Below are 23,785 nucleotides of genomic sequence, written 5' to 3' on the forward strand. Positions count from 1 at the left end.
TGAGAAATGGCGTTAGCATATTGCTGTAGTTTGCTAAATTTAAGATTTATCCTTAACTTCAGACCAAACAGTGTTTTTGTTTTTGTTTATCATTTATCAGGCATCCTTTTCGATGTGGTACTATGCACATCTTAAAACTTTACCAAATCTAATAATCTTCCGTTCTCTCTCCTTCTTGGTCTCCCCATCCATGGGGTTCTCATGATAAAGCTTTTGGGGGTTTCAATTCATCATCCGATAAACACTTGAAAACCATGTCCACCACGAAGAACCATTTCAAAGACCCTGAACATTTATACTCTCCATGGAGCTTCTCAAAGCTCACGGCTTTCTTCTTCCTCTTAATCTCCATCTCCTACCTCTTCTACTCCCTCAGATTCGTCAGCCACTCCTATGACTGTGATCAACCACCCCACATTCCCACCGTCACTCACCATCACACATCCAACCCCCCACCCGAAGAAAAGCCTCCACCTTTTGAAGAAACCAACCTTTCCCACATAGTCTTTGGCATAGGGGCCTCGGCCAAGCTCTGGAAGCAGCGAAAAGAGTACATCAAGATGTGGTGGAGGCCCAATGAGATGCGTGGAGTTGTGTGGTTGGAGCAGAGGGTGAAGACTGAACCCGGTGATGAAAATTCCTTACCCTTGTTGAGGATCTCCGGTGACACTTCAAGGTTCAAGTATAAGAATCCAAAGGGGCATAGATCGGCGATTAGAATCTCACGCATAGTGTCTGAGACTCTGAGGCTTGGGATGACAGATGTGAGGTGGTTCGTGATGGGGGACGATGACACCGTTTTTGTGGCAGAAAATTTGGTGAAGGTTTTGCAGAAGTATGACCATAACCAGTTCTATTACATTGGGAGTTCTTCAGAGAGTCATTTGCAGAATATATACTTTTCTTACAATATGGCTTATGGGGGTGGTGGTTTTGCCATCAGTTATCCTTTGGCTGTGGCATTGGAGAAAATGCAAGATAGGTGCATTCAGAGGTACCCTGGTCTGTATGGTTCTGATGACAGAATTCAAGCTTGTATGGCAGAATTAGGAGTTCCTCTCACCAAGGAGAAAGGCTTCCATCAGGTTAGAACTCTGTTATTCTCAGAATTTTAATTTTCATTGTTGTTTGGATTGTGGCATTGCTCTTGTTTGGCTTTTGACAGATTTATTACTCTTTGGTTCCTAGGAAAATCTAGGAAAATAAGGTTAACATAGGCAGAAAAAGAAAGTAATTAAGTGTGTCCGTGACTTCAGATATTGACTCTGTCCACTTATATGATTGTAATGGAGAAAATTTGAACATTTAGAAAGTGCTGGAGAAAGTGGGTTAGTGAGAGTAGGAAGTGGAGGACTTTTAGGTTCGTTGTAATAAATTTTTTGAGCTTAATTTTGACAAAATGGTAGTGAAAGGTTTGTCATTATTTATATAATTTCATAATTATGTATATAGACATTAAATAACAAAGTTTATACGAAAACTTATCAGACATTGTATAAATTTCTATTTCTTTCAGTAGTGTTTAATTTCTATTGTATAACAAAAGAAATATGTAATGGCACGTAGCCGCAAGATGCAAAAGTAGAAAAAGACACAGCCACCGTTAGATGCCAAAATGAAGATAGTAACAGGTGATTTATTTTTTGGATGCATAAGGTGGACACATTTATTGCTATTTACTATTTTAGTTGAGATTTGAAGTGGACTGTGTGAGAAAAAATTGGAGAGATTTCATCAAATTGTGAATTTATGTGGGAGCATTAAGGTTAAGATGAATTAAATTAATTTTAAACTAGGTCATATTGGAAATTATATGACCAATCATAAATATCAATTGACTTCCTTTTTCAAACCTAAACCATTGAACCACCTTATCCATGAGCATGTTGATTTTAATTTTAATTCTTTTTCTCTTTTGTATTTATTGAATAGTATAAAATAAATGTGATTATCGACGTGTCACACAATACACATTTTGCTGTGACCTTCTTAAGGTGCAGTTGAACCCACTTACGTTTTATTTAAAAGTTTAACATCACACGCTATAAGACACGTAGCATGAAAACATGGGCCACAATGTCCTCCATTCATAAACTATTGTCTTTTGTCGGTAGATAAGACCCTTCCTAATTCCCACTTACCCTACATAATTGTGTTGTTCGATCAATTCTTATTAATATTAATACTAACTAATTATACACGTGTACAAAGCCCGCACGTGACTTGTGGGTATGTAAGCGGGCTTTCAAGAATATTTTTGGGTTGAGTTGAGTGGAGTAAATATGTAATTTTGTGACGTATGATTCTTCTTCTGATTTGACGTTGAATAGTTCGATGTGTACGGCAATCTCTTTGGGCTTCTGGCGGCCCATCCACTTACACCGCTGGTGTCTATACATCACTTGGACGTGGCAGAGCCCATATTTCCAAACGTGAGCCGGGTGCGGGCTCTGAAGCGGCTGAACGGGCCCATGAAGCTGGACCCAGCCGGGCTCATGCAGCAATCTATTTGCTACGACAAGGGCCGGACCTGGACCGTATCCGTTTCGTGGGGATACGCGGTTCAAATATTCCGGGGCATTTTCTCGGCCAGGGAAATGGAGATGCCGGCGAGGACGTTCCTAAACTGGTACAGACGGGCCGATTACACGGCGTACCCGTTCAACACCCGCCCTGTCAGCCGCCATGTTTGTCAGAAACCTTTTGTCTATTTCTTGTCAGAGGCAGTGTATGACAGTGCTGCCAATGAAACTTCAACTCATTACATTCGGGTTCAGGAAAACCCCGATTGCAAGTGGAAAATGGAGGATCCCACCCGGATCAAATCGGTCGAAGTTCGTAAGAAAATCGACCCGCATTTGTGGGATAAGGTAACTTAATTGAAATGTGTTAATCTTTTTCTAGCATTATTATGAACTATTTATTTGCTATTGAAGATAATGGAATGAAAATTTGGATAAGTAAGGGTTTCGTTGGTTTGAGCAGGCTCCAAGAAGAAATTGTTGTAGGGTTCGACGCACGAAGAAGAAAGAAACTATGGTGATTGATGTTGGGGAATGCAGGGGAGATGAAGTTGTTGAATTGTAGTTATAGATCCTTTACATCAATTCATCATTCTTAACTCAATCCCTTGGTATATGTATTTTTTTCTTCTTCTACTTTATATATAATCATTTACTTTCGGCGTTTTTTCGCTTACTGTAAACAAAAATGAGTAGCTAGAAGTCTAAATCAAACTAGTATTTTCCTTAAACGTTAATTGTTTTGCACCACAAGTTTAGGATCTAGATGCTTGTCCCAAGGTCAAAATGTCACACAATTCAACACTCTTTTTTTTCTCCTTCAGTTTATTCATTTCTATATAATAAAATTAGAATATACAACATTTGGCCCTTAATTAACATTCTCTGCATTCTCTCCCTTTTTAGAATTGCATTTCATACACCATTTGTGTTTGTTTTATCTCAATATGCAGATCGCCAAGGTGTTTTATTTCTCTGTATTAAGTGTTTTTTCTTTTTCTTTTTAATGGGGAGAGCTTCTAAGTAAAATGTTTATATAATTCAGTCAGATATCAAATTCTGACCCATATACACTATCAGTTGCTTTTACTGTTAGTCGGTCTAACAGTTAAATAAGATACAGAAAAAACTAGGTAAGTAGGTAAATGGATTTAATGACATGAACTTCAAGATCAACTAAATTAATTTGTTTTTCCATTTGGTTTCGTGAAACCAACTTATCAGCTTCAAATGAAAAATTACTTTCACTAGTAATGAAAGCTAATTCTAATAATCAGGCAACTGAACTCATTGCTAAAGGACTTGGATCGAGTGTTGCACAAGTGAGGAGTTCAGGGTTTGCTTTCAAATGAGTCATATCGTCCTCTTCCAAGGTAACCCAAGCTTCTATGCCATCTCCCAACCTTGTGTCCACTAGGATGATAAGATTCATAAACATTGAAACTGAGTCAATTGAACCACAACCACTCACCCATGTGGGTTTTCCCCACCCAAAATCAGCCTCGTAGTACCCAAAATTGCACCAACTACTAAACCCAAAATAATCCACTTCACTCTTTGATCCCATCTCACCTATTGCCCTAAGACTTTCCTGCATAGTTGACCTTCCCTTATCACCTCTCAATTCTTCAACAAATTCCTTATCTACTCTTGATATTGCAGTCCTCAACTTCCCCACCAACTCCTCCAACCCCATCTCATTATCATCCACACTCTCTGCAGCCATCAACCAAAGAAGATTTCCCATAGCATGTTCAGGACAAAGAGCCTCGTCCGTTTTTCTCCTCAGGTTCACCAGATGAGTAACAAAAGAAGGCCTTTGGGTGCCAAACCGTGCCTTGGACACCCCCATGAGGGACTTCCACAGCATAGCAGAAACCATCTGCAGACGTGTGGAATTTTCTGTGCCTGGTGTTTGAGCCTTGACTGTGGCAATAGCTGAGTTTCTAAACAGAAACCTCCTTGTGACCCACTTGCCCTGTTTGAACAAGGAACCCCACATCCACATAGATAAGTCTCTAAACCATGGACTGTAAGTGGGGAAGAGAGAAGGTACTATGAAGTTTGGTTGGGTTGATTGGTTACAGCCCTTGGCCCTTTCTGTCCACCCTTTGATAAAGGTGCTTAGTGCAGCTCCATCTAGGATCCTATGAGAAATGCACATGCCAATGGCAATTCCCCCACATTCAAAGATGTTCACTTGAATGTTAGTCACATAGGTTCCTGAATTTGATCCTTCAGACAGAAGATCAACAGGAAGAAACTTGTGTAGTTCGGTTACCTGAGGTTGGACCAGAAATTCATCTAGAGGACATTTCACTCGGGCCAGCACAAAATTAGCACCTTCATCATTGCACTCAATGGACAGATCCTCTTTGATTTTGCCACCTAGAGGGTAGAAGTTGGTTAGTGTCTCTGATAGAGATGTTTTCAGCAATTGTAACCTCTTGGGGACTTCAGAAAGGTAAGTTGTGTTACTCTTAGGTGAGTTGTAGAACAGGATTATTGGAGCATATGGCGATGGGATAAGGTGATCCAAAAGGGAAAGGCTGAAGACTCTAAGGTGAGAGGGTGTGGGAGAAGAAGGTCTAATATCTTCTCTAGAAATTATTTCTACTTCAACTCTCATCCTCTTTCTTCTTTTCGTTCAATAGCTTGTGCTTAAATGGTTACACTTGCTCCTGTAATATTAATACATATATACGCGTGGAGGGGCTGAAAATCTTCCACTTTCTTAGTTGTGAAAGTTGATTTTGCTAGCACAGGTATGAATTTTCTCAAATAAGACAACCACATAATTTGACATGTCCATATTCTACATATTTGTCAGAATCATAAATGTTGGACTGCCGAATATTTCAAGAGTGATGCTTTCAAAAGGGATAGTCAAGAGTGGCGTATAATGTTGAACTGTGCTTCTTACATGCTTAAGTCGTCTAATTCCAAACAACAATAATTCAGAAAGTAATTTGTTTTTACACAGGTTAATGTCATATAACAAGAAATATGATCTTTTGTGGGGTGAAATCACTACTTCGAAATATTCCATATTTGAACCTATGTGTTAATTCATTAAATATTTAAAATTAGTTTGATTGATAGTTATGTCAGAATTGAAATTGATTAAAAATGTAAAATGTTAATGTTTAGATTGCATGAAAATTATAAAATTCAGATTTTGTGTGGACTCAGAATTCTATTCTAACATACTGGGAGCAATTGTCTTCTCTGTCATTACTTATGTCACGTCCCATTTATTACTGTGCTGAATCACCACTCTGCTTCCATTAACGCCCGGGACACGTGTTCAGTGCCATTAACGACACGCACGTACTCTTGCATGCGACGGCCAGATGTCATATTTGGAACGTTCCAAAACGTTAATGGAAGACAGGTGGCAGCCAATGAATGGACGAACGTCCTGCTTGGGAAGAGAAACTTAATTTCTGGAAAACTCTCCCTCTTTCTCTGCGCGATTCATCTTCTTCCCCAAGATTTCTGAATCTCAAATTCTCCACCTTCTCTCTAGAACTCTTCTCCTTCTCTCTTCCACAACTCACCATTCTCTGCTCCGTTCACGTTTCAGCACCGTGAGAACGATCCCTGCAACGTGAGCTTCATCTTGAACCGATCGGTTTTGGATTCTGAAACGGGTAAGTTCCAGACTCTTCATTTTCTTCCTTAGCTACATGCAAGCCTCGTTCTGAATTTGCATGCACTTTCCCTGAACCGATATTAGTTTTCTGTATTTTAGCTTAAAGAGTTTTTGGGGCTGAACGTTAAGTAGTAGAGGAGTGTACTGGAATCTGGTTTTCCTTCCGTAGAACGAACGCACAATCCTGGTAAGGGAAGCTTATTGGGATTTAATTTATATTGTATGTTGTATGCATGTTCGGTATGGATTGTATGCATGAATTGTATGCTGATGTATAAGTTATGAACGATCGCTGTTACACTGAATGAATGTGGTATGCATTGGTTGATTCGTATGCTTATTGTTGCTTGGTAGGAATGATTAATGAGAATCTTATAAAGTATGGAATTTGATATTTTGATACGAGGTATAAAGTATGAACTGAAATATGATAATATGGATTCTGTAATGTATGAGATTTATGGTGGAGATAGATTATAAGATATGAATCATATGAAAAATTTGTGCAAAGTAATAGTTCTTACTTTGATAATGCGCGCTCGTCATCGAACGGTCCTCTACCGTTCGGTTTTCCCTGACAATGGTTTACAGTAGGATTTCTTTCATTTGGAAGGGATTCGACTTAAGAACGAGCGTCCCCTTTTAAAATGCTATTTGAGCGTTCGTCCTAATAGTGCTAGGTTTATACCAAGCGTTCGTCTTAAGTAGCGCTCAGTCTTACACTGAGCGTTCATCCTAAGTGGCGCTCGGTCTCAGACCGAACACTCGTCCATTTCCGTAAATTGTAATGAGCGAGAATAGCGCTCGTCCTGAATTTCCATAAGTGTTCGTCCTAAATTTAAATAGCGTTCGTTCAATATATTAGTGACGTTCGTCCAAGTCTTCGGTGACGTTCGTCCAAATTATTCATTAAATGCCTACTTTCACGCTCGGTCATTGACTGGCATTTTGTCCCCTGAATTAAATTGTGTTCGATTTATTTTATTCAACCAAGTCATGAGGTATCTATCCAATGGATTCGTTATAGAGTCCTTGAACTTAAATTATTCTAAGTATTTATCCCGATTGTACCAGAGTTAGTTCATTTAACTAATTCAAGAAGTCTTTCTCGGTCTCGCCCTAGACGTTCGTCCTTGTTATGAAGAGGAGTGAACGTTCGTCTTTTTAAGAGTGTGGAATATAGAATGAAAATGTATTTAAGAGAATGAATTACGATGTGCGAACACCATGAGAAATGAAATTGTGATTGTGGATTTTGAACGAGCGTTCCAGGGTGGAACGACTCTTGATTGGATATTGAGATTTGTAAGTATGAACGTGGTAAGCTTAGATGGTGATCCATCCTGATATTCCATGAGTGCTCGTTCTCAAGTAGAGAGGAGTATGTCATGCGTAGGAATGGCAGGAGGTCTAGTCCATAACTGTAACTTGGGCAGAACAGACTAACCTTAGGTGGCTACTGATGATCATTCCAGTTACCCCACCTGAGTGCACGGACGCCTTAGCTACACAGGATTCATATAGTCCGGACGGTCAGTCTAGTATCAGGATTTTGGATGAAATTTATGTATGAATTGAATGTATATGTTGTGAACTTACTTGCTGGAATTGATATGTATAAAACGTATGTGTTGATTTGAATTAAATTCAATAAGCTTACCCTGTGTCCTTTATTTATGTTGTCGTTCGTCCTCGAACCTTCGTCTTGTCTATGCGATGATCATTCGTGTGGATGTGAGCAGATGGAGAGGCGTTATTGGAAGAAACACTGGAAGAAGAAAATTTGGAGGACGCCAATCTCGTAGAAGTGGAAGTGAAGGCCGAACAGTAGAGGCGTTCGGTTTTTAGTTAGATTAGCGAGCGGCTGTGAGCGAGCGCTCTTTTATGGTTTGTACATAGTTGGACGTTCGGTCATTGTTTTGTAAACCGTTCGTCCTTACCTTTTGTGAACGCTCGTTAAATTATGTACATTTACGGCCGTTCGGCCTCTTTCGTTATTGTCGCTCCCTGTGTTTTAAAACTGTTTTGAATTATTAATATATGTGATTATTCTAAGTATATAGTTGATGACTGTATAATTTTGGGATGTTACAACTTACGATGCTAGACAAAAGAAAAAGGCATTAACTTTTTGTTTTCATATTTGTTTATATTTTTATTATATTATACACCTGTATGTTTACAGTTTTTTACAATGTTATCGTATTTTTCACAACATTCTTTTGTACCACTATTTTTATCAAGTTATAATATTTTATTGTGTTAAATTTTAGATTTTTTTAATATTCTAAATGTATTATCATATTTCTATTGTTTTTCAACTATGTTTCAATTAAAAAAAACAGAAGCATAATATGCATTGCAAGTACATAAATTTTTTAATTATAAAATTTATCATCCACATATATTTTAAAGTATTAAATATATTTTTAATCCTAAACTTTAACTCAAGATTAGAATTTGTCTATAAACTTTAATTTGTTTTTAAACATTATAAATACATATAAATCCAGAAGCAACGGAGTTTGACTTCTACGTTTATGCGGAGAAGGACAAGTATTGTTTTTGTGTGCGTAGGGTTAAAGAGAGGTCCATCACTATTTCAAAGCCCAACAACAAGGATATCATGTATTATTTACACCTCCAAGTTTCAGATTTGCCTTTAATGTGGTTTGTTGAAAATTAAATGAAGTCTAATAAAATGGTTGACCAATTTATTTAATAACCTAACCACATTTTATACTTACTTGTCCCCGCATTCCTTCGTCTCTTTTATTTTGTGTTTTCTCGTATGTGATTCTTGGTTTTTCTTGTCGTTGCATTGAAAAAGTTTTGAGAGATATTTTAGAGAGATTTTTCATTGGAGAAATATGGTAGAGGTGTTGTCGTGGTGCTGTTGTTTTCGTGATTGACATTGGAGTGATTTTGTTTGAAGTTTCTTGCGTTAAACAAGTGTATGAGTCTATTTGAAAACTCAAAGTCTTAATTAAATTTGGCAATCTGACGCGTATCCTTTCAAATATCGAAATTCGATCGGATATTAAAATTCGAAAACACGTACATTGGTTATTGAAATCCGATGAAGGCCGAATTGGTTTTCGAAATCCGATTCATGCCTGCTACCAATTCCAGATCTGATTCACTATTTTCACAACTTGTATATACAAATCTCTTTCCTTTGTCTCGTTCCAATCTCTACATACAAATTCTATTACAACGGTTGGAAGTCCCACATAAACTAGAAATAAGGCTAATTTATAATATATAAGTAGGTGCAAACATCACCTTAGAAGCAAACTTTGTAGGATTAGATTAGGCTTAAAATTTACTTCTTAACATGGTATCAAAGCCTGATTATAACCTATCTTAGCGATATTTGTTTGTTTGAGATATATATATCAAGCCGTTATATTAGGTTGAATAGATGCAACAGTACCCAAAATCAGAACGTGATCTCTAACAATAAGAAGTTGATCTCGAACAAGTACAACGTGATTTATAGATATGTGGAGAAAGATGGAGAAAATAAAGATGAAAGAAAGCTTGGCATAAAGAAGAGAGAGCTTGAGATTCAATAGAAAACCAAATATTTTAATAGAAATCGAGAATTTGGTCAAAAAGTTATTCTACTTTTATTAAAAATTAATCTCATTCTTATGGAAGAGCATTACAGTATTTCAAAAAGTTTTGGAGATGTAGATGAAATCTTTAAGAGTATAAGGTAAAACTCCCATTATTTATTAAGAGCATGTTATATGACAAAAATATATCTCATGGCAAGAATATGTTTCCCAAATAGAAAACAAGTTGAGACCATTCTTATGGAGGATCACAAACTTCTGGAAGGTTTCTTCTCAAAGTTAAGATTTTTACCTTAGATCTGTATATCTATTAAGCTTATCTCCCTCCATATTCAAAACTTATACTACAATCGAGGTCCAAATACAAGATTAAAAAAAACTCTAAATTATTTGACTTATTATATAATATTTAAAATAAACCTAATTTATTAAAAATTCATTAATTACATATGATAAATAGAACTTTATCTATTTTCCACTCATATTCTTCTTAAATATACTTAAACAGGGAGTATGTCATCATAGACCCATCTGGTCTAAGCTTCAATCTAAAAACGCACCTCACATCAATAAGATGCTTATCTCGTGGCAAATCAACCAGTTCCACGTTCCATTCTTTTCAATCACCATGACATCCTTCCACTCCCTGACTTTCAAAGTCTGTCTCCATGTGATAGGTTCTGTGTCAATCATAAATGCAAGATGCACCAACTCACCATCTGTCAATACCATGTTGTCACCATACACCTCATGATGTGCAACCTAGTGAAGGAAAATCTAGCTCTCTTGATTTTCTTTCATTTGAAACAACAACTCCAAAATCCATGGAATTGCACTTTCTAATTTTTCCTTCCACTCCAATGAGTCTCATTCATCTACTATCACATCTCAGCACAATACTGTCTAAACTCTCTTCAGTTGTACTCTCTGAATGGAATTACATATTTATCGAAAATGTCTGTGAACTTTCATTATGCAATCATGTATATTACATATATATTACGTGGAAACACTATATTATAATTAGGTTTGTGAGAAAGCTTGGTAATGTGATATGATAGTCAGTAAATAATTAGATAAATAATATCTGTTCAAGATTTAATAACGCATATTCCAAGGTAGTTTTTTATACGAAATTAGAAATATTAATATAAATTTTACATACGACCACAGTCCATCATCATATATTACTTTAATTACGCTACCTGCTATAACAACAGTTTATGTCATATAACTGTTGTTTGGACGATGGTTTGAGAAGAACTGTGAACCGTTATCAAATCTTTGAAAGCCACGAGAGAAGAAGGTTCTTTTTACATGAATAGTGTTGATTATTTACGTAAAAGTTCATGAAAAATTATTATTTAAAAAATAATATTTTAACATATGCATTTTTTATGTTCATTTAACATTATTTTTATTTATTTATTTATTTTAAAAAAATATAAAATTTATCATTTTATAATCATTTTATTTTTATACTGTAGGAAAGGATTTTGATATGTTAATAATTTTTATAATAATATTTTTGACATTATATCACATGTTATTATTTTATTAGTTCGTTTAAGTTTATTTTTAAAAAAACATTTGAAACAAATAACTTACAAACTATATAGACGTTGTCAAATTTTTTTAAAATAATATTTTCTTATATAAAAGTATTATAAGAAATTTTTTTAGATGTTAACCACTTTTTCATAATAACTTTTTGAAATATGATATATTAACAGTATTTTTTAACAATTTTTTAATAATAAATTATGTGTTATTATTTTATCGGTCCAATAAATTAATGAGTTATCCTGGATGGTTGTAAAAAAGTTATTTGTTGCTGAAAAAACATTTTTCATTATTTTATTAGTAGTTTGAACAAACAAGAAACCAGCCGTTTTTATTTTTCTTCAGAATTAAAATATACAGAACTTCACTTTTTGTTCTTGACTTATTTGTGAAGAAATCTGCATGACTAAGGTAAGAAAATGGAAGAAGGAAGAAAGGAGTATTAGGTAGATACTGGAAAGAGAGATTTGAGATGATCGATGAGAGCAGTGAGATTGTTGTGTGAGGATCCACCTTCTTGAACAGCTCTCCAAGCTTTATCCTGCATTTCCTTCGCCTTCATCCTTATCTTCTCACCTTCGTTTCCTTTATCCATCAACCTCTTCACAGCCTTCTCTATTCTCTCCCCACTCAACACCGTCTTCTTCCCCTCGTACGGCGACATGCTCCACTCCGCCGCACCCACCTCCACCCCAAACCCGTGCACCTCCGTTATAAGCTTCTCATTGTAGTACTGATCACTGAACCCCGGCATAGTCACCATCGGAACCCCAGCACTGATGGCCTCCACCACCGCGTTCCACCCACAGTGCGTCAAAAACCCTCCCACTGCAGGGTGGTTCAATATCAAAGGCTGCGGTGCCCATCCCTTGATCAACATCCCTCTCTTCTCTTTCTCCATCTTCTCCTCAAACCCCTCTGGCAACCACTTTTCTTCCTCTTCTTCTTCTTGTCCCTCTTTTTTTTTCCGGTGAACCACCCAGATGAAAGAGTGCCCGGAGGCATCCAGGCCGTTGGCCAATTCATAAAGCTGTTTGTCCGAAAGAAGAACGAGGCTTCCAAAACAAATGTAGAGAACCGAGTCCTTTTCCTTTGAGTCAAGCCACGTAAGACACTCCTGTCTGATCTCGCTGACAACGGCGGGTTTCTTAACGATTTGTTCCACCATGAGGGAGCTGGGGCCAACATGCCAAACTTTTCTTCCTGTGAGGTTTTCGTAATTCTGAGTGTACTCAGCGTCGAGTTCAGCGAAACTGTTCACGATAACTCCATGACTGTCCTCTTCACCTTCAAGAAGAGATTCCGTCAGCACTGCGAAACCCGGCGAGGGTTTGACCGGGAGAGTGAGAGGGTGAGGGAGACCCGGAATCTGGTAGGGCCCGGAATCGGAGAGAAAGGCCTCGGGGTGGGCTTTGATGGCCTGGATCAAGCAGACGTCGAAGATGGATATAGGGTTAAAGACGAGCCTCGGGATTTGAAGACGCTTGGACAAGTCCTTGCTCCAGGTGAAGAGGATGTCAGGGATGAAGACATCGGGAGGGGACTCTTTCAGGACAGCTTCGACCTGAGGCTGGATGAAGTGCGCCGCCATGTGGATTTTTCCGGCGGTGATGTTGTCTGTGGCTGAAACGAGATTTTCTATGCCTTCCGGTAGACCCACTTGGGTGTTGGGGAATTTGATGAGGTGGACGCGGATGTGGTGGCCGGAGGCTATGTCGTCGTCGATGGTTTTTTGGAAGAGGTGGGCGTTGGCGGAAGTGGCGACGATTGTGACGTGCTGTCCACGTGAGGCGATCAAGCGTGCAAGCTGAACCATTGGGATTTGATGGCCTTGTGCGAAGAATGGAAGGAAGCATATTTCCAACGGTCGTGGTGTCTCCATTGTTTCTGCTCTCTGCTTCCGATGACGATGATGAAGAGTGCGTGAGTGAGTAGTGTTAGTGGCTTTTTATATGATGAAATCCTGTTTAGCGAGTGACACGCTCTTTCGTATTTAATAAAGGAAAAATTGCACTCGTGACCTGCATGACCATGGAAGTTCATTCTATATTGGGAATTTTTGGATATATACTATTTTTTTTTTCAATACCAAATAAAAAATAATAATATTTATAATTTTTTTTTGCGTGAGTGAGTAATATTATTTTATATTTCAATATTATTATTTCACTTTTCTCATAGTGTCTTACGTTCATCTCAAACTCAATTACTAGTTAGATAGGCGAGAGATTCTACGTTTTGGAAGTGTTAGCTTAGAAAAAAAATATATTTAAATTGTTTTTAGTTTTGATTATTAATGTTATTGGTCATTAAAGAAAGTATAATTATTTTACAGTATTTTTTTTAAGAAAGAGTATATTTACCTATTTCTTACTTTTAATGTGATTATATTATTTTAATTTAAAATTATTTGTCAAAATCAACTACGTAAGAAACCGTGCCCTATTTCTTAATTAGGAAAGTGAATTTAATCCCTTTGTGATTAAACTGTTTTTTAAATTATATGCTTTTTAAAGTATATGTAATACGTTATCCTTATCCTGGTTACATTATTTTCATGTTACAATAATATAATATAACATGCGTGGCTCTCGTGGGAAGCTTGTCTGGTATTCTTTATTTTTGAACAGCGATATCTACTTAAAAAAAGTACTCATAATTTTATAGACCTTTATGACATGTTTGGTTGCATTTAGATTTTTTACATTAAAGACGTAACATTCCATTTAGATTTGTATGGGACAACCAATTTCATTTAATGCAACTAGTTTTTTTTTTTGTTCTTTTCTGCATCAAAAACATTGGGTTTATTAGATATGTGAAAATCTTTTGCTGTTACTAGAATATGGGAGATTGTTAGCTTTGAATAAGTCTTAGCTGATAGTTTTGACTAAAGTCTATAGTATTCTGTTTCCGTTGTTTTAGATGTTTTTGTTTTTAAAGTTGGCTATATATTTTGTATAGCACAAGAATAAATCTATCCATACTATCATATACTTTATATAACAATATGGTATCAGAGTTTCTCGTGGGTCTGATAAAGGATAGCATCAGCTAGCACACAAAAAGTGATGGCATGAAATGCTTTTGTACAACCTGTAATTCCTAAGTTTGATGAAGTTTGATGGTTACTATGATGATTGGACAATGGATGTGTGGCTCATGTCCATGTAGGACATAACTCTCGCACTAAACTAGATCAACGGAGTGTGAAAATGTATTTTATTGGGAGTTAGTGAAAAATCAAAGCATATAGAATCTATAATCCCACTACTAAATTAATAATTATTAGTCGGGATGTTGTATTTGAAGAAGATGACTCTTGGAATTGGGGAGACGAATTCATCACTTCAATCAATCTGAATTGGATTGGCAGGTCAATACAAAAAAAAAAAAGTGAATTACATACAACCAAAATTCGTATATAAGATCTAAAATCTGTATATAATACTTGGTTATATATGAATTACATACGGGCGAAAATCCGTATATAATACTATCGTAGCTAGAGTTATATATGGATGAATCTGTATATAACCTATATACGAAACTTATATACAGATATATCCGTATATAACTTATATACGGATATAAGTGTATATAACTTATATACGGATATATCTGTATATAACTTATATACGAATATATCCGTATATAATGGTTTAAGAAGAGCTAAATAAATATCCTGTATATAGCAATTCTCCATGCATAATTCATACAAACAAACTTGGACATTATAGTGAACATTCACAATTCATATAAACAGACCTGGACATTATACATTGCACATTGACATATAAAACCAATAAGCTTTTCACATACACTTAATCCACAAAGGAAACATTGTACATGAATACATAAATATTGTTTACATAAATATAAGTGCAAGAATAAACATTAGGTAAGTTCATAAACTGATTCTGGTTGTGGTTGTAAATAAGTTCAACAGTAATGGAAATAAGTTCATAAAGTGATTCTATTCCAAACTTCTGCTCCCGTAAGATATGGTGGTGCGTCATCCATCTCCACTTCCCCCTTCTTGAAAGCATTCCTATTCCTCCTAAAGGCATGGTCATTCGGTAAAAACCTCCGATGGGAGTCAAACCAGGAATTTTTTGCCCCATGATATAATCTAAAAGCCTTTGTATGCTCCATGCAATGTGGATATGCTAGTTTACCATGAGTGCTCCAGCCGGACAACATACCATAAGCAGAAAAATCATTAATTGTCCACAAAATAAAGTTTTGTTTCCTTGAAATATCATATGTTATCACACCCGTCCACAACTTCTTCAATTCGTCTATCAAGGACTCTAAGTACACATCTATGCCAACCTTTGGATTGAATGGCCCGGGAATGAGACATGTCAAGAACATGTAAGGTTTAGACATGCAAATTTTTGGAAGAAGATTGTAAGGGGTGCCAATAACTTACCAACATGAATATGGTATATTTGATACCTGTACATATGAGTTAAAGTCGTTAGAGCATAAACCGAGTCGTACATTGCGTGGCTCGATACCAAAGTTAGGATATACTCTATCAAAGTGCTTCCAAGCCTCTCGATCGCATGGATAACGCAAAACACCATTCGTCGACATGTTTAGATAGTGCCATGTCATTTGTCTTGTAGTTTGTGTTGAGGCATACATTCTTTGTAGTCTAGGAAATAATGGCAAATAGAGCATTAATTTCACTAGAACCTGTTTTGTAGTAGTTGCTCCCGTGTTACGTGGTTGATATCTTGGCTTTCCACAAAATTTGCATTCAACCAACGCGCCATCATTCTTACCATATTCATTATCATAGAAGAGCATGCAACCATCCACGCAATAATCAATCCTCTGCTATTGTAATCCCAACTTTGATACACACTTTTTTGCATCGTAGTATGTTTTAGGCAAACCTGATTTGATGGGTATTGCATCCATAGCCATTTTTGCAATAAAATCTATGCATTGGTTAGGAATATTCCAATTCGACTTGCAAGCTAATAGCCTGACACACATTGATAATTTCGAGTCTGATGCTCCTTCATACAATGGATGGTTTGCATCCAACAAAAAATTATAAAACCTTTGTGTCTCTTCATTCGGAGCCTCTTCAATGTTATTTGAAGTAGATGCTTGACACGACTCATTTTGCCTAAGAGCATCATGCACCATGTCTTCCATTGTCATAAATTGGTTAATTTGACCACCTTCTGTCTCTACAACCATCCAACTTTCATGATTTTGTACATCATCTTTTGGCATTCTTTCCCCATGATCCTCCCAAATGAAATAATTCGGCTTGAAACTATTCTTGTAGAGGTGAACCTTCACAACTCTTTCGTGCATAATCTTTGTACAATCTCACTTTAAACATGGACATCAAAGACCCTCATCTCTACGATAACATTCTTGTTCACAAGCTTTACTTATAAACTCTTCAACACCCAATGCAAAACACTCTTTCGCAACACCTCTTCCTCTATGACACCTATTGTACATCCATGAACGATTTGGTGGAGCATGATCCATGTTCTGTACATAAATCGATTACAATTAACCAACGGTTAATACACGTCTCTATATTAGGACACGTGCCCTATCAAATGACTTCCTAAAGAATAACCTAAATTAATTTAGGTCATCTTCTCTCTATCTTACAATGTTTTTCTACATGTCTCTATCTTACAATGTAAGTCAAACAAGCATTGGTTTCCTCATAAATAGGTTTGAAATACAGTATAGACCAAGGAGAACCTTCTTCTAATATAAACCAACTAATGGATGACACAAACGAAGCAAGTTTGGTTCAAGGCAAAGCTGATCCGCATAGCAACCAAATTCCAAACAAATAGAGTAAAAATATGTTAATGAAAGGCCATCACTTTATAAATAACTTAGGTGAAACCTTAAACTACAAGAAAGGGGTTTGACTATGGGAACTTGTGCTAAGACAAGGTTCAAGCATCATAATAGTATATCAATTATACAAAACACATTATCTTAATTATTATTTATTTTACCACATTACATTCCAAACTTTACAGAGTGTTAAAGTATATTCATGTTATATGCTTGAATGTAAATAAACTCTATGAATGACATAGGTATGCATTATTTATAAGTTCAATTGTTAATACTCTTACCTTTTGTCTTGAAAACTTACTTGAGAAGTTAAAAACAAGCAATTAAAGAAACCCAAAGCTGCAAACCCTATCAAGCCTCAAGATCCCTAGCAATTAAAAACAACTTACAATCAATATATTACTAAGCTGAGACAAATTTTCAATAAAAGTCTGCTTTTAGGTATAAGTAACAGAGTTTTTAAATTATACCTCCACATGTCCAGCGTGAAAGAGATCAAAACACCACCAATATATACAATGCGAGAATCAGGTCCTGGACCCTGGAACAGAGTGAATAAATTATCAAGTGACAGGAAGAAATTACTGCATATAGGTACAACCAACACAAAGCATGAATCTACTTAAAATTATTTGGAGAAAAATGTTACAATATCTCAAAGGAACACAAAAGAACATATATTTCTATAAGCATGTGAATGTGAACATTTTAGTGTTTTAGGCTATATTCGTTTATGGAGAAAAATGTTTCCAAATCATTCAAGTAAATTTATCTCCTGTAATAAAGTCATTTATAAGCATAATAAAGTTTAACAGGTTTAATATTCTGTCAACTTTTCTAATACAATTTTGTTTGTGTTGGTTGTTTTAAGATCATAACGATATAAGGATTGCAAAGTTTATATGAAATTGGTTGTAGTTAACTTAATTAGCAATGAATTATAGCAAATATCCTCCTACTATCAACAAGACAACCACATAGAACTGTGTCTGCTTAAAGTAAAAATGTTGTGACTGAGTTATTTGGTTGGCATGTAAAGATGCATGCTATCATAGAGGATTATGAATTTCCATATTGATGCATGCTAATTTAGTATACATGTTTCGTTTAGTTTGTTGCTGCTTAGATGGTTTGATGGATGATGTCTTTAATCCCAAGATACCCATTATGTTAGTTCATCACAAAATCTATAAATAGTAGTTTGAAATAAAAAAAGTAGGTTTCTTATAATCTGAACTAAACTACTTTAGTGTCACATAACCTTTCATAAGTACCCTCGACCAATGTTAATAAACAAAACTTGGATTTAAAAATGACCAATTAAAGACCATCTCTTAGATGATATTTAACACTAAAAGCAACTTATTTATATTTTAACGAGGAAAACAAAATTTTTGGAAGACAACTTTATAACTCTTTCTTTCCTTCACTATACGCAGTCTTTGAGATACTGCATAATCACACTAATCCCATCTGATATTCCCATGGCACTAAACTATGGTTAACATTAATATAAAATACAAATTTATCATATTTAATGCTTGCATGGTCACATTTTCTTCTATGGTATTGATGATGCCTTGGGAATTAAGTTGCATTTCATGAACGTTAATTCACAAAAAGCATAGGAGGAAGTGCAAGCTATGCATCAAAAAATGAATATAAATAATTATACAAGGCACGATATAACACCTTTAAATGGAGTCAGCCTAAAAAGTTTTGCTTTTCTACAATATTGTAAGGTATGTACCCTATACAGCAACACTACAATCACTATTCTGTGAAATATCCTCATGAGTTTCAATAGAAGAATGTTGAGACACTTCCATTGCTGCTTTAGCAGATGAAAGTTCACTTTCAGGGTTAATATGTGAAAGCTTAGAATTAACAAGATTGTCAGTTAGATTGCTTTGCAGTTGATTGACCAAACTTGAGTCACCAAGTTGGGAGTGATCGAATTTGGCAGCAGCATCATGAAGCGTATCATCAATATCATCATGACTAACGTCACAAAGTTGTGGTGATGCCAAGTTTTTCTAAATTACTTCTAAAATAGAGTGGCACTTCTAAATTACTTCTAAACATTTAACAGTAGTAGACCTTGGTGGAACATCCTTCAACACCACAGAACCAGATTTGGAGCTAAGACTATCTCTTCCAGCTGCTGCCACTGAAAACAGTGGCAAGTTCTAGTAATTGTAATGCTTTTTTTTTACAATTATGATTTGAAAAAGCACATGAACAATACATGCATCGTTTCAAGAGTTGAAACCCTTCACAATGGCGTTTGAGAGGTTTGTTATGGCTGGTTATACACCTAATTAAGCTTAGTTATATATATGTTTAGGGTTAGTTAGTACAATCTAATGAATGTGTATACCCATTCCTTGTTCAACCCTTCTATAATCCCTTATACCCCTATACCACCATTATTCTTCCCAAATAATTTACCCTTAAACTCACTATGACCCCTGGAATCATCTCCACCCTAAAACCAACTATATTTCCTAGTTACAATATTCCTTGCATGTTCCCTGCACATGCCGAACCCTTTCTTATTGTATCTTTCTTTCCCAACATAACCACGATGAGAAACTAAGCCCTTGACACATTATTACATTCATGCTACCCAACCCGAGGCACTCTCACTACTAAGTCCTTCACCTGCAACCTACCAACCTCTCCCTCTCTTCCACTCATACTCCTTTTCCACAACACCTACACCCACCACCTCCTTTCTCCATAATTATTCTACCAATCGACTCTCATTCCCTTCAATGTTCACACCTCACTCAACCCAAAAACCCTTCGTCCTATACACTATTCTCATTCGCTCATTCTCGTTGTTCTTGCCTAGCTTACACCACTACCTCTCACTCATATCAACTCACGTAGCTCTTTGTTTAACCTATGGCCCTTCCACAATCACTCTACCCTTCTTTCCTTTTTCTTCCAACTATGCGATATATATATAACCTAACCAGTACTTGATACAAAGAACTTATGCATGAAACCAACTTCTTCCTTTACTACCAACCCACACCAATTATGACAACCTCAAAAGGGACTTAAGCTTACTTCAGTACATTGCAATCCTAAATTTTGATACAGAACATTCTACCACTGCATTAAATATTTACAGGCCCAACCACTTGACAAGGAAAGAGACTTAGTCACTATGACACTAAAGAAGAAAGAATCGTACCAGTCCATACAATTCAAATACAAAACAACATATTGTTTACCAAACGAAGCAAAAGAACACAATACAAATCATTTTTCCACATCTAACAAACTTTAAAGGCAAACGAACTCACTCACATTCGCAACTCCAAATGCTATATGTCTCAGTCCATAAAACCAGTACAAATCTACTTAACCCGCCACACAGTAGCCTCAATCGATGCTTCCGAACACTCCAACCACGGCTTGCGACCCGAACCACAGATGTGACAAATAAAACACACAAAAATGAGATTAGGGTTCACGATTTTCACCATTAAACAATTACTAAGCATTACAGTTTACTTACCAGATGACGCTACTCTTTCAGTGCCCAACTGCGGCACCGCACCGAACAATGAGGCCCAACGATAGTGTTTGATGAAGGATTGATGAAGGACACAGTTCGAAAGAGAGAGACGACGAAGAACCAAAGCCACACCGAAGAGGGATTGAGACAACAACAACCAGACCGAAAGGGCTCGACAAAAGGAATGTGACAGGGTTCGAGAGAGAAAAGAAAGCACCAGGGTTCGAGAGAAAAGAAAGCACCAGGGTTCGAAAGAGAGGAAAGCTCGAGCTTCACAAATGAGAGTGAATATAGGGTTCCAGCTTCCACGTAATCAGAAATACATTTTTTTTAAATTATTTTCCAAATCCGTATATAATATCTGCAGATAACACTTGGTTCTAACTACATACGGATAATACAGGTTATATACAGATCCTATCCTTGGGTAATTTTCCCGCCACCCCGCGCCAACATTATATACGGATTTTATATATGGATATTCCGTATATAAAAGTCCGTATATAACGCCTTTCTTTAACATCCGTACATAATTTTCGTATATAATACCTGCTTTACATACGACTCTAGATCTGTATATAATGTTCCGTATCTAATTCCATTATTTCTTGTAGTGGAACATGATGTTGTAATGGACCCTACTCCGGAGGAATTGATGGATGAAAATGAAGTCACCAAATCAGCTCACCTAGGAGCTATTACAGAAGCTAGTGAACAAAAAAATTCAAGAAGGAAACACATTCAACCTTCTTGGATGCAAGACTATGTATCCGGTGAAGGGTTGTCTGATGATGATTTTGAGTCACATATTACTATGCACGGTGGAAATGATCCTATTCATTACGAAGAAGCAGGAGTAAATTTGTCAACACTTAATTTCGTCCGTGTAAGTAAATGAATAGGAAACAAAAATGAGAGATTAATAATTAATGGTGGGTAAATAAAAGAAAAAGAAAATAATAAAATAATTTGTTGTAAAATATTATTATTTTATTGCAATTGAAAGTTGTGCAACGTCCATAAACTTTTGCAACGTTAATATTTTTATTAATTAGCAACAGTCAAACTTTTAAGTGCTGCAACGGTCAAATTATTTATTGCTTTTATTGTCTTTTACTAATTTTATTATTTCCTAACTCTATAAATAGAGAGCTCTTTCTCCATTCCAAAACACATCCAAAATCAGTCTTTTCTCATTCTCCTCTCTTCTATTCTTCTTTTAAAAATATTCTGGGTTATTATTTTATACTCTTTTTAAGAGATCCTTGCTAGTTCTGAGATTCTCAGAGATATTCTGGGAAGTTCCTGTTGTATCCTGGGGGACTTGCGCAATACACCGCAGATAAGTCCTTAAGGACAGTGAATCTACACGCCTCAGGAAATATTGTTCGTGATTATGTCAGCTTTTATACAACAATCTTAAGGACTTATAACTGACATCAACAACTCAATCCCGAAGGATCAAAAATTGTTTTCAGAACTCAGACGGTATTTGCGAAACCCATAACTTCCGGAGGCTACCAAGGTGCTTGCAACATCGATTACTTCTGATCGCATTTGTAAGGACGACAGATGAGGACGAAGAAGATGAGGTACTTGAGTAAATTTTCTTATACTTTACCTACAAAGAGAAAAGCACAACCAGGTATTTTATCGTTTACCAATCTTAAATATTTTAAAATTGTGGGGCTGTAGGTAATTTTACTTAATTACTCGGAAAAATAAATTTTGGCTTTCACCTAATGATATTGATAATATTCTAAATTTGAAAATGGTGATTGTGTCATTATATGTTTGTATGTGGATGACATGTTAAATTTTGGTACATGCAATGAGATTGTCACTAGAACTAAATTCTTTCTAGGATCAATCTTTGACATGAAAGACATGGGTGAAGCCAATGTGTTTTTAGGTATTATAATCATAAGGAAGGGAGATAATATATTACTATCCCAAGAATAATATATTGAGAAACTTCTTAAGAAGTTTAGGTTTTATGACCTCACCAGTGAGTACCCCTTATGATGCTATTTCTAAATTAATGAAAAATAAAGGAGAATCATTATCTCAGCCTCAGTATGCCCAGATAATTGGGAGCTTACTGCACTTGATAAGATATTTTAGACCTGATATTGCTTATGCAGTAGGTAGACTGAGTAGGTACACTCAATGTCCAAATCAAGAACATTGGGATGCACTTTCCAGGCTTATGAGATACTTAAGAGGTTCAATGGATTATGCCATTGAATATAGTGGATTTCCCGCTGTACTAGAAGGGTACAGTGATGCTAACTGGATCTCTGATTTAGATGAGACAAAATCTACTAGTAGTTATGTATTCACACTTGGGGATGGTGCGATTACATGAAGATCAGCCAAACAAAAAATTATTGTAAGATCAACAATGGAATCTGAGTTTGTCGCTCTTGAGATGGTTGATAGTGAGGCTGAGTGGTTGAAAAACTTCTTAGCGAACATTCCACTAGGAATGAAACCAACCCTATCGGTATCAATACACTATGATTGCCAATCGACAATAGCTATAGCTAGAAACAAGAATTACAATGGAAAGAATAGACATATCAAATTGAGACACAATTTGGTGAAGTAGTTGCTAAAGAGTGGAACTATTTTCATTGATTATGTGAAGTAAGAACGAAATCTAGTAGATCCTCTAACAAAACCCTTGGGAAGTAATATGATCTTAGAAACATCGAGAGGAATAGAACTTAAATCATTGGTAAACAAACAAGTGATGGTAACCCAACCTTTGTGATTGGAGATCCCATGAATAAGGTTCATATGGGTAAAAACAAGTCACTTGTTAGTTCTGATAGCACTAATTTGATTTTAATCAATTATGTTCATTCCTATGGTGTGTGTGAAAGTGCTAGAGACTGCATTATTGAGAGGCTAAACTTTGTCATTAAAATTCTATGTGGTGAAAGAATTTTAGTTTAAACAAAGTTTTTAATGATTTTCATATCCCTTATGGGTGGGGTGTGATTTGCAACATACACTTGATGAAAACACCTATATGAGTGTTAAGCGGGTTTATGAAAACAAATATTTTTTT

The 23,785-nt window shown here is 36.1% G+C and overlaps 3 protein-coding genes across 3 annotated transcripts; 1 reads left to right on the forward strand and 2 right to left on the reverse strand.

Annotated features, from left to right (window-relative positions):
* Positions 1–93: 93 nt before the first annotated feature.
* On the forward strand, positions 94–3,397 carry LOC108321579 (uncharacterized). The gene is made up of 3 exons (XM_017553372.2): positions 94–1,085; positions 2,331–2,870; positions 2,986–3,397. The coding sequence occupies exons 1-3, from the start codon at positions 255–257 to the stop codon at positions 3,085–3,087; spliced, it is 1,473 nt and encodes a 490-aa protein (XP_017408861.1). The 5' UTR covers positions 94–254; the 3' UTR covers positions 3,088–3,397.
* A 299-nt stretch (positions 3,398–3,696) lies between these two features.
* Positions 3,697–5,294, reverse strand: LOC108321588 (stemmadenine O-acetyltransferase). The gene has a single exon (XM_017553386.2). The coding sequence runs from the start codon at positions 5,149–5,151 to the stop codon at positions 3,796–3,798; it is 1,356 nt and encodes a 451-aa protein (XP_017408875.1). The 5' UTR covers positions 5,152–5,294; the 3' UTR covers positions 3,697–3,795.
* Positions 5,295–11,633: 6,339 nt separating this feature from the next.
* On the reverse strand, positions 11,634–13,303 carry LOC108321583 (UDP-glucose flavonoid 3-O-glucosyltransferase 7). The gene has a single exon (XM_017553377.2). It carries the CDS (start codon positions 13,201–13,203, stop codon positions 11,764–11,766), a length of 1,440 nt encoding a protein of 479 aa, XP_017408866.1. The 5' UTR covers positions 13,204–13,303; the 3' UTR covers positions 11,634–11,763.
* Between the last annotated feature and the right edge of the window lie 10,482 nt (positions 13,304–23,785).

This window comes from Vigna angularis, chromosome 9 (genome assembly GCF_016808095.1).
Source record: "Vigna angularis cultivar LongXiaoDou No.4 chromosome 9, ASM1680809v1, whole genome shotgun sequence".
Taxonomy (NCBI): domain Eukaryota; kingdom Viridiplantae; phylum Streptophyta; class Magnoliopsida; order Fabales; family Fabaceae; genus Vigna; species Vigna angularis.

Coding starts and splice junctions, on each gene's coding strand:
- LOC108321579 (XM_017553372.2), top strand. CDS start 255: ATGTCCACCACGAAGAACCATTTCAAAGACCCTGAACATTTATACTCT. Junction 1,086..2,330: donor AGGAGAAAGGCTTCCATCAG/GTTAGAACTCTG, acceptor GACGTTGAATAG/TTCGATGTGTACGGCAATCT. Junction 2,871..2,985: donor ACCCGCATTTGTGGGATAAG/GTAACTTAATTG, acceptor TGGTTTGAGCAG/GCTCCAAGAAGAAATTGTTG.
- LOC108321588 (XM_017553386.2), bottom strand. CDS start 5,151: ATGAGAGTTGAAGTAGAAATAATTTCTAGAGAAGATATTAGACCTTCT.
- LOC108321583 (XM_017553377.2), bottom strand. CDS start 13,203: ATGGAGACACCACGACCGTTGGAAATATGCTTCCTTCCATTCTTCGCA.